This window comes from Rhea americana, unplaced genomic scaffold, assembly GCF_003343005.1.
Source record: "Rhea americana isolate MKP2758 unplaced genomic scaffold, rheAme1 scaffold_1, whole genome shotgun sequence".
In the NCBI taxonomy this organism is placed as follows: Eukaryota; Metazoa; Chordata; class Aves; order Rheiformes; family Rheidae; genus Rhea; species Rhea americana.
The window spans coordinates 524,273-539,260 of record NW_028185038.1 but is presented as its reverse complement, the minus strand read 5'-3'; the positions used below and the strand labels follow the sequence as shown (position 1 = coordinate 539,260).

Sequence of the window (14,988 nt, the reverse complement as noted above, 5' to 3'; positions counted from 1 at the left end):
GGTCCGTGGCGTGGCGGGCACTGATTGGACCACGTTCCTCCACTGCGGCACCTCCACCAATAAGCGCCGGAAGCTGGAGCGTGCGTATGGCTGACGCGGAAATCTGAATGGAGCTCGCGGGCCGGCACCCGTCTGGTTGCTACGGGGGCCGGGGCGGGGCGAAGCCCGGGTAACGCGCTGCTCGCGCGGCCGGCGCCGCCGTCGCTGAGGCGGGCACAGCTCGGCGCCGGGAGCTCCTTTCCCCTGCCCCTTCCCCTCGCCATGCGGCGCTGCCCCGCGCCTCGGCCCGGCCGAGCGCCGCTGGCCGTGGCGCTGTGCGCCGCCCTGCTGCTGCTGCCGCCCGCCCTGGGCGCCGGCGAGCGCCGCCGCCTGGCGTGCTCCACCTGCCGCGGCATCGTGGACAGGTTCAAGCAGGTGGGCGCCGGGGCCGGGAGGGTCCCGCGGGGCCTCGCTGCGGGGCTCCGCGACGCGCGGGGAGGGGGCGGCCGCGCAGGCCGCTCCGCACCTGCCGCCCCGAGGCGGGGCCRCGCGGGCCGGGCCGGGCTCCGCGCCGGGGGCGGCTCCTCGGTGCCGCCTGCCTCGCCCCGCGGCAGCTCGGGTGGCCTCGGCGAGCGGCGCGGAGCAGCCGCGGGTCGCCTAGCAGCGACAGCGAGGAGGCGCCGCCGTGGTGCTGCCTCCTCTCGCGGCTCTGGGAGCGCGGCCGGTAAAGCGCCTCGTCCCCCCGCAGCACCCCGGTGGGAAGTCCTCTGCGTGACAGGCCGCTCCCCTGACGTCGAACCGATATGTGGCAGCGTTTCTCTCTCATCTTAAGTAACAGTTCTAGCCTTCGGGGTAGTAGGGAGTCTAGTAAACTCCTTGTGCCTTGCCAACGAAGTTTGGGTGGTTTCATGCAAAAAGATAAACTCGCTACGTTKCTGGTAGCGTGCTAGCAGATTTTGTGTGACTTGTTCATCATCATGCCTTAAAAAGCGTGGGTCCTGTTATTTGTAATAGTGAGACAGCGTAAATTCAGTCTGTGCAGCAAGGGGGGCTCTGTAGCCACAGAGTTCACAAACGCTTAAAAGCTTTGTTTATCTTCAGTGTTCTAGGCATGATAAATGAGTTTAATTTCTGGGATTTTTCACAAAGTATCATTTGGTAAGTATTGTGACGTTTAGCTGAATTGTCCTGTTGTGGTTTAGTTAACTTGACCAGTTACGTGGTTAACGGTGAGGCTTGGTCTGAGTAGTACTGGTARTATGACTAAAGAATGAAGTAGAACGCTAATTCAATTCCCTTGTAAACTATCAGAGAAAAAGGTATAAATTTTGATACTTATGAGAGCCTTCATTTGCATCAAAAAACATATAAAGTCTTTCTTATTTTGAAAAATGAAGCATAATGTAATGCTATGACCTATCCTTTCTCACTTCTGTGTTATCAGTTGCCCTTTTTCATACAGCAATTTGATTAGCAACTTCAGAGCTTTWCTGAAGTTTCTGCAAGGCACTTCTCATAATTTTTATTTAATTACTTACTGATTTTGGTTAGAAAAAAATTACTATTTTCTACTTGAATTCTTTTGGTACTTTCATTTGTCAGGGATTAGCAGATACGGCTAAAAAGAATTTTGGTGGTGGAAACACTGCTTGGGAAGAGAAGACACTATCAAAGTATGAATCCAGGTAAACTGCCTCAGTGCTTTTGATTCAGCTACWCTTAATATTCACTGTCTGGAACTTAAAAATGGAGTGTTCCAATTAAGTCATACATATGAATCTTAAATTCTTACTAAAATATAGCAGGTTACATTGTRTTTGCAGTTAAGAGTAAAGACTGAAAGTTCTTATTAATGGTCTGGCTCATCTCTGACAACAATAAAAGCTAATGTTGTTTTTGGTCATAGTACTTTTTTTTTCTATTTAAGTCCATTAAAAATGATGTTTAGAGTATAACTAAGTTATTGATGTAAAAGCAGTGGATTTAGTCTTGGCAGTACTGCCATACTTACTTTAGGATTAAATTGGTAACTGCTGCCTAAAGTCTGCACTCATTTGGTGTCAAATAACTAGAAGCGCAGATTTCTGTAGTCTTTTGTATATATGTTTTATTACTAAGCAAAGTGGTCTGGTATCTTTCTCCTAAGTTTCAGATTCAGTTTTTAATCTTAGTTTGATCGCTGAGATGTAAGTATGGATTTCTAGACTTCAGTTACTGTTAGCTTCATGGGCTTGTATTACTAATACCTGAACTTTACTGTTCTCACTTGGGAGAAATATGGCACTTGAAACTTGCTGGAAAGATAAAAATCTAATAAACCTATAATCTGCAAACATAATAAGTAATACAGACAAGCTAGAGTGATTTTTTTTTGTAGTGGTCCTTCTAATCTTTTTTGTTGGAATAATATTAACTAATTTTTTTTTTACTGTATTTTCTTTGTCTTGGAACTAGTTCAGAACACACCATAAGCTGATAAGGTAGTCTAGGCTGAAGTTTAGCTTCTCTTAKGATGTCTAGAATCATGTCATACTATTTTAAAGTTAAACTTATGACTTCCCTCTTCCCCCCACTCTTAGTGAAATCCGTCTAGTAGAGATYATAGAGAATCTGTGTGACAGCAGCAACTTTGAATGTAACAACATGGTAGAAGAGCATGAAGAACATATAGAGAAGTGGTGGTTCAAACTGTAAGTAACAGTATTTTTTGTGCAGGTCTGTGCGTGGACAAATACGTAAGAGTGTATAGTGTTAATGTTAAATCCTGTGTCCGATCAATAAGCGTATGTTAGTTGTAGCATAAAGTTGGAAAGCATATAATTAGAAATTTATTTTGTTCTTTTTATGGTTATGATGTATAGATAGATGTGCAAGTTTGAAGAATCATTATGAGCTTGCTTTGTACTGAATGCTCCAAATTCARTTTCCACCCATGAGTGAAAGTAGTGTCCAGCTGTACATCAGTAGGAGGAGAGGAGATCATCTGAACATTTTGGATGAAAAAGAAAGTCTGCTGGAATATTTTGTTTACTCAAAATGATTAATATTTGTTCTACTATTCTACTATAATCAATGAATGAGTGCTTTTTTTCTTAAGTGGATAATATGCTAAACCAAGATTTTTTCAGTCCCCAGGCTGTTTTTTCCTATATATGGTACRAATGTTTGATTCAGTCAGCCAGGCAGAGATATCAGATGGCTTGTGTTGGGGATCCTGTTGGGGATCCCGTGGTGCAATTTTGGGGAACTGAAAATTTGCATTGGAGAGGGGCTCATCTACTTTTTTTTTTCCTGCTATGTCCCATACAGAGCTGGATTGGCTAATTCCTTGTTATGCTTCGAAAGTTGCCATTGGGTACTGCTGAGTTCAGGCTAACTTCTAATCCTAAGTGCTGTTGCGCTTAATTGCGCTTAAAGTTGCACTTAAAATTCCCTTGTTTTCATTTCCTGAAGTATGGCACCAAAACATCCAATATTGCYTGTCATTTGCTATCTCCTGCTACCTCTGCAGTTATCAGTGGGGTATTGAGGCAAACTAACACTGGAAAACTTTGGACTTTATTACTTTGATCCCACTTTTCTCTATTCCTTTGCCATTAAACTCTAGGGGACTTTATTTCTTATATTTTTTTTCCCCCACCCTGAAACATTTTTTTTTCTCCTCCTGGCAATGAAAAATACTGGATGCTAGTAAGTCCTGGAGTTAGATCCCTTGAGGATGATAGTGTAGCAGCTGCCCCTATCTGCCTTCCAATGTGTCCCACGATTTCTACTGTAAATAAGCTTTATATGTACCACTATAATTAGTGTGAGGATGGCATTGTAGCATGTAAATTTATTTTCTTGACTCCAAATCACATTTATTATAAGTATTCTTTACTTCCTTAAACTGCCAGGTCTGCCACTTGGTCAGAATTCAATAGAATAAAACTGCCATTATGCCATTTCTGGATGAGATACTGGATAAGGATTTTTGATAACCCATTTGGTCCTTAACTGTCTCATAGCTCATTTTGTTGCCTGAATGTATAGGAATTGAATGTACATTAACATGCAAATTGAAGCAAAGGTGAATACACAAGCCAGAATAAAATCTAGCTCATTTTCCTGAAACTTTCTTTGTAGAACTGAAAGAWATTGGCCTTAGACTAGAGAATTTGACCAAGCAGATCTAAAATGTTTTATAACATGTTCATAAAATGTATTTGCTAATAGTGTCTTTTTGGAAAGTTTGCCTGTTTGATAAACCTTTGAGTGCAATTGATTAACTTTGCCTTCTGTCTTTGCACTTAAAATATTAAAAACATCATTCATTTTTTTTGATAGTTTCCAAAGACAGTTTGCCATGGGTACCTTAGATATCCTTCCCCCCCACCAAGTTTTGTCATTCTAAGTAAGTGGTAMTTTACTTGAATTCGTTTTTGGGGGCCTGAGCCTTGGAGTTGGTACAACCAGATGTAATAGTCTAAAAAGAGAAGCTGAAAAGAAATCCCGTCATGGGAGTTGCTGAAGACCTAACTACTGTCAGACACTACTAAATTTCTAAACCTTCAGTAGAGCTTTCCTTTTAATAAAGTTATGAGATTTTGCTCTATATTTATACTATAGGAATTAGCCCTTTAAATTAACATTCAGAACGCTAGTCTTCATGCTTGCTTACAAAACAATACTTACTGATTTTGCTGTTAATTTGGCACGTATTACTGTTAGGGCATATTCTAGAGTAGCACATGACTTTTAACTTCTTAATATAAGAARGTCCTTCTGAAATATTACTTGATTCATCTTTTTTTTTTTTCTTTTAAAAAAAGAGGAGGAATTACAATGCGTGCTGTTAAGAATGAGGTCTGCAGTAATTTGAGCAAATGTTGATAGCTGTTCTGAGTTCTCTTCTACATTCTTGAGAAGGGAGTAATCTTTAAAGATAAAGAAATAGCAGCCCTCTTTAAAGAGGAGGACACTAGTAAGACTATTTAAACTGAAGTAGTTTTACTGATAACTTATCTCACATCTTCCATTTAAATACAAGCTATAAAATATGAGTAGAGTCTGATAATAGTGTTACAGTTTAAAAGATAAATTTAAAACAAAAAAACTGAGTTGGAGGACTTCTAGAAGCTGGTTCCTGAAATAAGATTTTCTTCTTTTCAGAAAAGAAAGYACTGCAAAGGTGTCTAATCTTGTGATGTGTAATAAATGTCTTGCGTGATTCTTAAATAACTCTTTCCAAGATYAATTTTGATTCCATTGTACAAGTTCAGTTGTGTGAGATGACTATCAAAGAATRTTTATTCTTTTAATTGATAAATGAATGTCTTCTGTGTACAGAAAGAAGAAGYATCCTGATTTGTTTAAGTGGTTTTGCATAGAAACGATAGAAGTTTGTTGCCCTGCTGGCATGTATGGACCAGATTGCCTTGGTAAGTATTTTAAATGAAAAAAGTGTGCTTTTCACCCATTCATCTCAATCTTTCCTCAAATAAACTGATAAAGTACAATACTTGAAACACCAACTGCTGTGTAGTAAACACCTGTCTGCTGCCTTGTACCTGTCTTGGGAGAATCCTGCCTGAACTAAGTCTTCCAGGGATGAAGGAGTGTAGAAAGCTATCRAGTGTACTTGTATGTACAGAGTCCCTGTGATCAAATGGTGTTGATTATCCACACCTGAACCATGCYTCAAGGGTCTCTGACATCTGGTGATTAGATGGCCTTTCAGAAGCTATGTAGAAAACAGACCTTGCCACTTTATTCTCAAAACCAGTGAAAAACACTGCTTGGGAATTAAATGAAAATTCACAAATGAGGATTAGGTAAATGGAGAATGGGAGAAATAGGTGGGAGGAAGTTGGAGAAAAGTAAGGTCTATGAGCAAGAGTGGTAAAGCAGGCATTTCGGTCACTAAGTTTGTATAACTTAAAAATTTGTAAAACTGCRCCATCTTACAGAGCAGCTTGGCCTCTTATATTAGCAGGTGTTAAAAGTGAAATGTTAATGCCTGACACTGATGTAAATGATCACTAGTAGTTTTTGCAATTGCTGTATGAAGGTTCTCAGAAATCTGGAATAAAGGTACCAGCTTCAGTCATGAAGTTAGGAAAATAGATAAAAATCTAAGCCATAGTCTTTACCCAAGATGAAGTTTATTACTTGATTCCCTGGAGATTGTTTTAAGTTCTTATTATACATTAATATGTTARTGAGAATTCCTTGTTCTGTGTTTTTTGCTTGTTGTCAAGGGAAAAAGATTCTGGAAAATCTATCCTGTTACAGTGTAATTACTCTTTTTTATGTTTTATTGTCTCTGAAATAAGGTACTTCAGGTGATTGTGGCTCAGAATAGGAAGCTACTTTCTTTTATGTCTTATTCAAAAATGTTTTTCCTTCTTAGCTTGCCGTGGTGGGTCAGAAAGACCTTGTCATGGAAATGGCCACTGTGATGGTGATGGTACCCGGGGTGGAGATGGCTCATGTAGTTGCAACAAGGAATATACAGGAGACTTTTGTTTGGACTGTTCTAATGGTTACTACAGTACCTTGAAAAATGAGACACATGCTGTTTGTACAGGTAACAAACTCCTTGTAATGTGTTTAGATTCTTGTCTTCAGTCTTCACTTTTCCTAGACAAAAATAGGAAAACTTATAAATGGATAAGTGGACAAAAATAGTTACAGGAAAATAGTCTTTGATTACTTGGCTTTAATTGTAAAGAACGTCAGTCAGTCCATCATTGTTGTGGAATATCGAGGATTTGGAAAGTCACCTTCCAAATTCCACTTGATTTTTTTTTTCTTTTTTAAGTAAGAAGCAGAATTTTATCTATTCTTCAGGGGGGAGCAGAGGGAAAAAGCTCAATTTTTTTAGCCAAAGTGTAGTAAGGAAAATCTTGAGCTGAAGTTGATCAGGAGTTAGTGGAGTATTTTTAAAGACGTTTTCTTTTTTCTCATATCTCATACTTAATTGGAATAACAGTCATGAAAACAGCTGATCTGTAATGTATATTCCAGTTAAGTACATATGTTTCATTAAGTACATGAAAGTTTTGCCAAATTTTAGGAATGAATTTCAYCTTTTTTCTTTAGGAGAATAGGATTGAGTTACTCTAGATTTTTTTCATGTGTTTTTACATGTTGTATAAGGTTGTTAGTAACTAAATTATGACTAATAATCTAAAAGTATTTTTCAACATTATATACGTTGTKTTTCATCTAGTTGTGTAGTAATTCTTATGTACAGACACAGACAAAAACAGAAGGTTTATCCAGTCAACTGAATTTCTGATGTGCTTCCCTGGTTTTAAGATTAGCGTCATTTTATACATTACTTCAGTTGCAACTATCTATAAGACCAGTCTCATGATTCATTACGTAATAGTGCTGAGTGTAGTGTTTATGAACTATTTCTCATCCCTATGCAGTTGGAATGAAGTTTATTCTCTCGATCTCTTCTCTAAGTATTTCAAAATTGGACCTGCCACACCTAGTCAGTAGAATTTTACAGCACTCAGTTCTCAGTGGTACACTCCTCTGTAATTGTCAGGTTTGACTTCATCACTGCAAATACCTTCCTGAGAAAAAGCTTACTGTATGGTTCTTGGCTTGGATGACTAGTTTTGGTAGAATGGACCTGCATTTCTGTAAAATATATTGCTCTAAAGTTGAGTTAAAATCTTGTGAATGAGAGGGTCAAGCTAGTAAAGTGCGATAGCTTCTAGTGAATCCTAAATAACGTTCTTTGATTTGTAGATGTARACTTGTTTTGGATTCCCCTGTTTGGACAAAGCTCTTCATAGTCTTTTCTTTTCTCAGCCTGCCATGTTGCCTGTAAAACTTGCACTGGATCAAGTAATAAGGACTGCCAAGACTGTAAAGAAGGCTGGATCAAAAACGAAGAAGCAGCTTGTGTGGGTGAGTAATCCTTGCTAGACTTCAAACAAGATTTGCAATAGCAGTGGCTAATAAGATTAGGTTACATCAGGTTTTAAAATATTCTGAGTTTTTTGTCAGTTTAGATTTCTGCAACTTATAGGGATGGTTTTTTAACTACTTCCACATTGCAGGGGAATGTAGACCAAACATTTTCTTCCCTCCTCAGTGATTAATCAGGTAATCRCCCCCTGGTGATTATAGTTGCATTCAGCAAGCTGATTGCTTCTTACATTTTTTTTAATTCAGTGGTTTACAGATAATAGCAAGTGGGGTGCTTCTTTTAAGATATGATGTTTGTTTATTTGAATACTAAAGAATGCAGAACTACTTAAACTGCTTTTCCAACTACTGGCAGACTCCTGTCAACTTGTGTAAATATKTTTTTGGTAGTTACACAACTGTTTTCATTGTTATATATTTATAAATATTCAGCCCTGATAGGGTACAAACATCTCAGTAAAAGCCAGCCACACTAACTTTTCCAATTATTGAGGAGAAGTTATTCCAAGAAAGATCAAGTGCAGCACTTCCATTTACGTGCTTGTCTATTTTTAGATTAGCAGACTAGCATTTGTATCAGTTTGAGATGATATGTATGGAACATTTAAGGAAAAACCCTGATACCTAAAATATTCTCAATGCAGAACTGCACTAGGGGAAAGAGTAACACATTCCAGTCAGAAGTTCTTTAACAACAAGCAGGTGAAGTATCCTATAACACTGTTTAATTGATCAAGTTAAACCACTAAAAGAAAAAATAATTAAAAATAGAAACAGTATCTTACAAGTTGCATGAATRTCACTACTCTTGAAAAATACTAATGAAAATTAAGATTTGAGTTACAGCTACTGCGATACCTGCTTAGGTAACTGTAGAACACTTAAGATTTTTAAGAAGCTCCAGTATTGTCATCTGTACAGCTGTTTTGCAAAATAATCACAACTGAACATGTACAAGTTAAATTTAAGAATTAGTAGGAATGATGTCAACAGCAACAAGATCAGATGGACAGCAAGGATGACTGAAATACCCTTTCTTTGTCTGATTTTTTTTAGTTTTGAGTACTATTGTACCCTTTCCTTGATTTCCCAAGATTAGCAGGTTTTAGCTACCTGGGTAGAACTGGTTTTCAGCTTGACTGATCCTAACCAAAACTTTACTTTCTCCAGTTTGGCCTTTGAATAGGAAACTAATCCGTGTGTGTGCATTTGATTTCCCCCCTCCCCCCAATACTTTAAAATTAGTTACATGACTTAGTAAAATTAGTTGCATAGCTTAGAAGCACCAAAATCAAAAGTATTCCAGAACAGTAGCCTGCTTGCTCGTTTGTTGTACTATTTACATAAAAAGCATAAAGAACACATGTGAAATAGCTGCCATCCCTGTCATTTTCAAGTCAGTATTCTGGAAGTTTTCATTAGCTTAACTTAATCTCCTGAATTTTGGATATATTTGTTATTGTCTTCACAAAACAACTTCTGGGGATCATGATTTTGTTTTGTTTTGCAAGTTCAAGCTGGACAAATCAGTATAAGTTACTAAGTTACTTTTATGTCCAGGATATCACATATCGGATTCTAAACTCATCATAATGATAACTTTGAATGCAGTGCAAGTTTATAGCTTTTGTGAGCCAGTTCCTACAGAGTCTTGAAGCATAGCATTGAAATGATCATGATTAACTAGATGGATATATTTCAGATAACTTTTCACTTCTATTTCAGATATAGATGAGTGTGCTGGTTCTCCTTGCAAAGATGATCAGTATTGTTTGAATACAGATGGATCCTTCTCATGCAAAGGTTTCTTTCTGATCTGCTTGTTTTTTATCTTCTAGAATTGTATTCTAGAAAGACAACACTACTTTCACTGTATTYGCTTAAAGATGTTTTTTGAAAGATATTTCGTGAGTACAAGTATTTTGAGTACAAACTGGAAAAGGAGCTTGAACCATTGTAGTGAAGAGAAATGATTTAAGGATCACTATTTTGTTTGACAGAAGAACACCATTTGAAGGGTTCTTGTTTCTTTTTTTTTTCTTTGTTGGAAGAGAAGAGCCTTTTCCGTATGATCTAGTCTCTTTCTGCCCTGTCAACTTGCATGGTTTTGAAGATTTTTGAATGTATCTTGTTCCTTAACAAACTTCTTACTTAGTAAGTTTCAAAGGAGGTTTATTCCTGTTTTTGAAGATGAAATGGATTTAAAAAATACTGACTTGTTTCYTAAATTTTTAACTTGAGATAACACTAGAGAAGCATCTGATTATACTAGGATCTAGTATAATGTTATCTGGTACAAACTGAGTGTGGGAAGAGTGAGGCTCACTTGACAAAGGTGAAAAGTTACCTGGTTATTTCTTGTGTGGGTAAGCTGATTGGCTTTAAGGATAATACTTTTTTAACTTGTATTTATTTGAGTTTTTATACTTTTCCTTTAGCGTGTGATGCTAGCTGTGTAGGTTGCACAGGGGAAGGCTCTGACAAGTGTAAGGCCTGTGCATCTGGATACATAAAAGAAGACGAAAAGTGTACAGGTTGGTGGATTTAACAATATATTGTAAAATGGCATTTAACTTGCTCTTACGTAGCCAAACTGAGGACTGTTAAGCACTTTCATGTTGTTTTAGTTAAGTTTTTGAGCCTTTGGAAATGCTATAACGGCTAGATTCCAAAAAAAGAAAAATATTGACAATACATATACAATACAAGTGAAACAGGTTTACCAAAGAAACAAAGTATTTTATAGCTGATTCAGGAAGGAAATACCTGAGTCTCTTGTCAGTTACACTCTCACATCTAAAGAAGCGTGAGGTATTCCTGTTACAGAACTGGATATCAAGTGTTTCAGTGGGAATTCTGTTGTGCTTCTGTTAATTCATTGATGTCCAAATTCAGATGATACTAGTTAACAGTCAATTATAACACTGAAATAATRCTAAAAAGAGTGAAAATGAAGTTCCCTGCAGGAGGAGAACTGAAGGTACTGAGAATAARTACAATTTGTACAAATAAGTACAAATGAATGGAAAGTACAAATATGACAGTGCAGTATTTACAGGTTCCCTTCCCTTTAGTTGTACCTAGTTGGCATCAAAAGAATATCACCATTGGAAATCACCATTGGTAGATTGAGAGGAATGAAATTACCTAATTTTCTCACCTAGGGCCTATAAAACATGTAAAACAGTACTGTCTCTGTAGATTTGAAACTGTCTGAAGCAGGTTTATAATAACAGATTATTTTAACAGAAGTTAAATCTGTTGCAGCAGCATTCTGCTCCTTAGTGTTTCTACTAGGTAATTAACTGCAGTGCTGTAAATGCTTGGAGAGATTCTGTTTGTGATTGGATAGAATTTTGTTTATAGAGCTGAGCACAAGTAACAAAACAGTAACGGTGGAATCTTCCCTTTTCTGTCCTATCTCTAGATATAGATGAATGTAACCTTCCAGAAAAAGTATGCGTTAGAGAGAATGAAGACTGTGTAAATACTCGAGGTAGTTACAAGTGTGTGTGTTCAGAAGGGTTTGAAGAGAAGGATGGAACATGTGTTCAAACTGTAAAAACAGGCAAGTAGCTTTTTTAACTTCAGAATTTTCAAGTCTTCTGTATCTACAACCTAGAAGCATATTTCGCTCTAAAGGTTTAGTTGTCTGATATGTATATTACCAGTAGTGTGTGTGTAATTTCTCCTCTTCCTACAGATGCAATCTCAAGTGGTTTGTGGTGGAGGCTACTTAATCGAGCATATTTTTTTTGCTCAAAGATAATGCATTTTGTCCTGTTCTGTTAAAATYTTTTGCTTAATTCAAGGTTGTATTTGAAAGCCAATACATGTCTGGCTTCATTACATAGTTAAAGTAAACTAGGCAGATTGTTACTATCATAAAAAGGAAGTCTTGTTCCTCCCCATTCTTTTTTCTTTATTTTTAATTCTAATGACTTATGAGCTTACTTGGTTGCATGAAAAGCTCCTTCAACTCACTGAAATTTCAGAAGCCTAAGCAGAATTCTTTTTTGCTGGATGAATGAGCTGATTTTGTTTATTTTTGTGATCACTCAAGTGCCAGAGTTGGTGTGAAGGTAGAGGGTAAGAAGGAGAAAAAAGATAACGTATGTCTTTTAGTGGTAGGGAGCTGTTTATTTTGACTACCGTGAACTGTATCTTCAGTCAAGAAATTMAAATGTAATACTAAATTTTATAATTTGAAACTCTGCTCTTGAGTGCATGAAACGTATTGTTTTTTAAAAAAAAAAATTCCAAAGTAAAAGATTATTTTTGCAAAAATGGCTGTAGGAGGATASATGGCAAGGCAGACTCAGTATTATGACTTTACTTTTTTCATATTTCTTAGCTTGTTTATTTTTCCTTAACCTCTACAGTCTGCTTTTTCATCTCAAAATAATAAGGTATTTTGATCTCTGCAGTATTATTTTGTAAGGTCATTCAGTTCAGAGCTTTACTCTCAATATTCTATTCTTGTTCCTTTAAAAATATAGCTATATAGGTTTCCTGTGCAGATACTCAGGAGACTAGTTATTGTGATGTTTGTGTTTTGTTTTGGGGTTTGTTTTTGTTTTTGTTTTTTTTCCTTTATGTAGCTTGCCATTTTATAAGAATAAAACCAAAATGAACTGTTTACAAACCGTCTTAACTTTTTCCTGGATTAATGCTATTACTCCCATAATTAAATTGGTCTGCTGCTTAAAGATAGTTGTGTGGTGGGTTTTTTTTTCTGGTTCGCACTATAAATCTGAGTGAAACTTGCTTCTTGGGTTCAAAAATTAAAATTTCCTCTGAACTTTTGATGTGGAAATCAAACTTCATTGTTAATAGGTGAAAGCAAATGCTTAGAATAGAAATAGCAATGCTGGTTTTGTTTTCCACTGCCAGTGTTGTTAGCTTTTTTGAAATGCCTGTTTGCCTCTAATACAGATTTTATAAGCCTAGACCAGGATACTAGTACAAGTAGTTCTTCTCTATGGCTTTATTGCTTGCCTAGTCCTGATAAATATGCTGATCTGGACTTCTAACAGTTCCTCAAGTCAAAAATATACGGTGTAATTAATAATACATGTTCTTATTTGTATTCTAATTATGATACTTAATTTCCACAGGAGAGGAAATAGAGACTGTAGCAACTGAGCCTTCACCTGGTGTACATGACGACTTATGATCTGCATTCAGAATCAAAAGACATTCCTATCTAAGCTTTTAAATTATTGGACTAAGACTCTGCTATCTGACATACTGTGGAAATGGTATAAATATGCAGGTTGCCATTAGGATTTTTTTTAATGGTGACAAACTGTTCTTTAAGCTGCATTTCTTTATTCTTAAATACCACTTTTGATACAGTTGTTTAAAAACAACACTCTAAATGGGTAAGTATAAAWATTTGAATTAACATAATGTTGTACCCAGCAATTGTACACAAATTGCAGATTTCTCATTCTAGTGCCTACTGGAAACTTATCTTTTTTGGAAGGACTTACATTGCACTTCATAATTCCAGGAAAAAAAAGGAACTGAAGTTTGGTGTTTCTTTTGACATGAAAAGTATTTCTATATTTGAAATACAGCTTTTAGAAATTGTCAATGGAATCTCTTGGGGGTAGGGGGAATGCTGTTCTCTGAAAGGGAATGCTTAATACTGCATTCAATAAAAGTTTATTTTATTTGAGTGTGTCTTAAATTTTTTTAAGCTATTAATACCTTTTGCTCTGTCTGTCTTTCAGCTGRACAGGGAGTACATTCTAGAGTTGATGACTGTATAATTTTTTACTAGAATCTGCTGCTACATGTAGCAGTTTCCTTCTCCTCTCCCTCTCTCCCTCCCCCCCCACCCTGAGCAAGCATAGTATAATCAACTTGTCTCTATCTTGTTGTCTCTTGTGCTGTTTAGGAGGCAAAGCTAATAAGCCCATCATGGACAGCACTTGCTACATGTTTCTAAGCTTAAAGGGAAGTTTAAGAGCTAAAATCAGTTGGTGTATTCTGCAGAAGCTTTCCAGCTGTAAGTAAATTAAGGCACACATAGATGCATTAGCTAAAGCTCTGAGGGCAGTGATTAAAATCTGGAATGTACTGAGAGGATAGATACAGGGATATGGAAGGAGTAGAGAATGTGGTTAAAATGCTTGGCTATAAAGTCATAAATGCTACTCTGATGTAGTCAGAAATAAAAGGGTGTAAATATTATCGAACAGTTGAGCATTGAAGGCYAAACACATTCTATACACTTAAGAAAATTTCTGTGTTCAGACTGTTTTTGTGATCAGTGAATATAAGATCTGTGAATGCAATAGATACTTATGTGAATATTGTGCAAAAAACTATTCTGCTGAATATTTATGTTAAACAAAACCTACCAGAGCTGACCTTATGAGCTGAAGTCTTAATGCCCAGTGGTATTAAAATATCTCCATTAGTCATCTTTAAGACCAGTTATTTTCCTTCAGCTAGTATGATTAGAATAYGTTTCTTATTTGAAAGCCTGAGAAAAATCTTTTCCTGGGGTTTTGGTTTAAATGCCAGAGATGGCATTGCTGTTTAGATGGGCCTGCATGCCAYATATACTTAGAGCTGTAGGTAAGTGTTGTATTTAGTAAGTGCTAGACTAAAGGGAGAAAAAGTAAACAGTTTGAGGAACACAGGGAATACAACTCAAGGACCTTTAAGGGTATGGGGTTGGRGGTTTGCCATGGGGAGGATGTGTGTAGTTTTTCTTAACCATAACTGTCTAAGCCTGTTCTTAATATCAGATGTCAAGAATCTGACAGGTGATTGTTTGAATGATTTTTGTTGACAGAAAAATGAAGCATCGGTTCTGTTTTAGGAACTACCRTTGAATTGCACTAAAAGGAGCTATCTTCCTATCAGGAATATTTCTGCAAAAGTTTCAAGCCAGAAATAATGTTTCCTCACATCAAGAGGAACTTGTTATTTTAAAATCTCTTCAAGGTTTTTGTACAGAGGACAATGGAAGTTATTTGGGATTATTGGGGAATTTCTGAGGGGGACCCTTACAGACAATGCTTTACAATCTGAAAGTGTTCACTTTCTATTTTTCTCAAGCTT

At 37.1% G+C, this 14,988-nt stretch overlaps 1 protein-coding gene across 1 annotated transcript; it reads left to right on the top strand.

Moving 5' to 3' along the window:
* Positions 1 to 71: 71 nt before the first annotated feature.
* Positions 72 to 13,591, top strand: CRELD2 (CRELD disulfide isomerase 2). The gene is made up of 10 exons (XM_085326143.1): positions 72 to 414; positions 1,582 to 1,664; positions 2,559 to 2,669; positions 5,308 to 5,399; positions 6,371 to 6,547; positions 7,789 to 7,887; positions 9,634 to 9,711; positions 10,347 to 10,442; positions 11,336 to 11,476; positions 13,026 to 13,591. Exons 1-10 carry the CDS (start codon positions 262 to 264, stop codon positions 13,082 to 13,084), a joined length of 1,089 nt encoding a protein of 362 aa, XP_085182269.1. The 5' UTR covers positions 72 to 261; the 3' UTR covers positions 13,085 to 13,591.
* Positions 13,592 to 14,988: the final 1,397 nt, after the last annotated feature.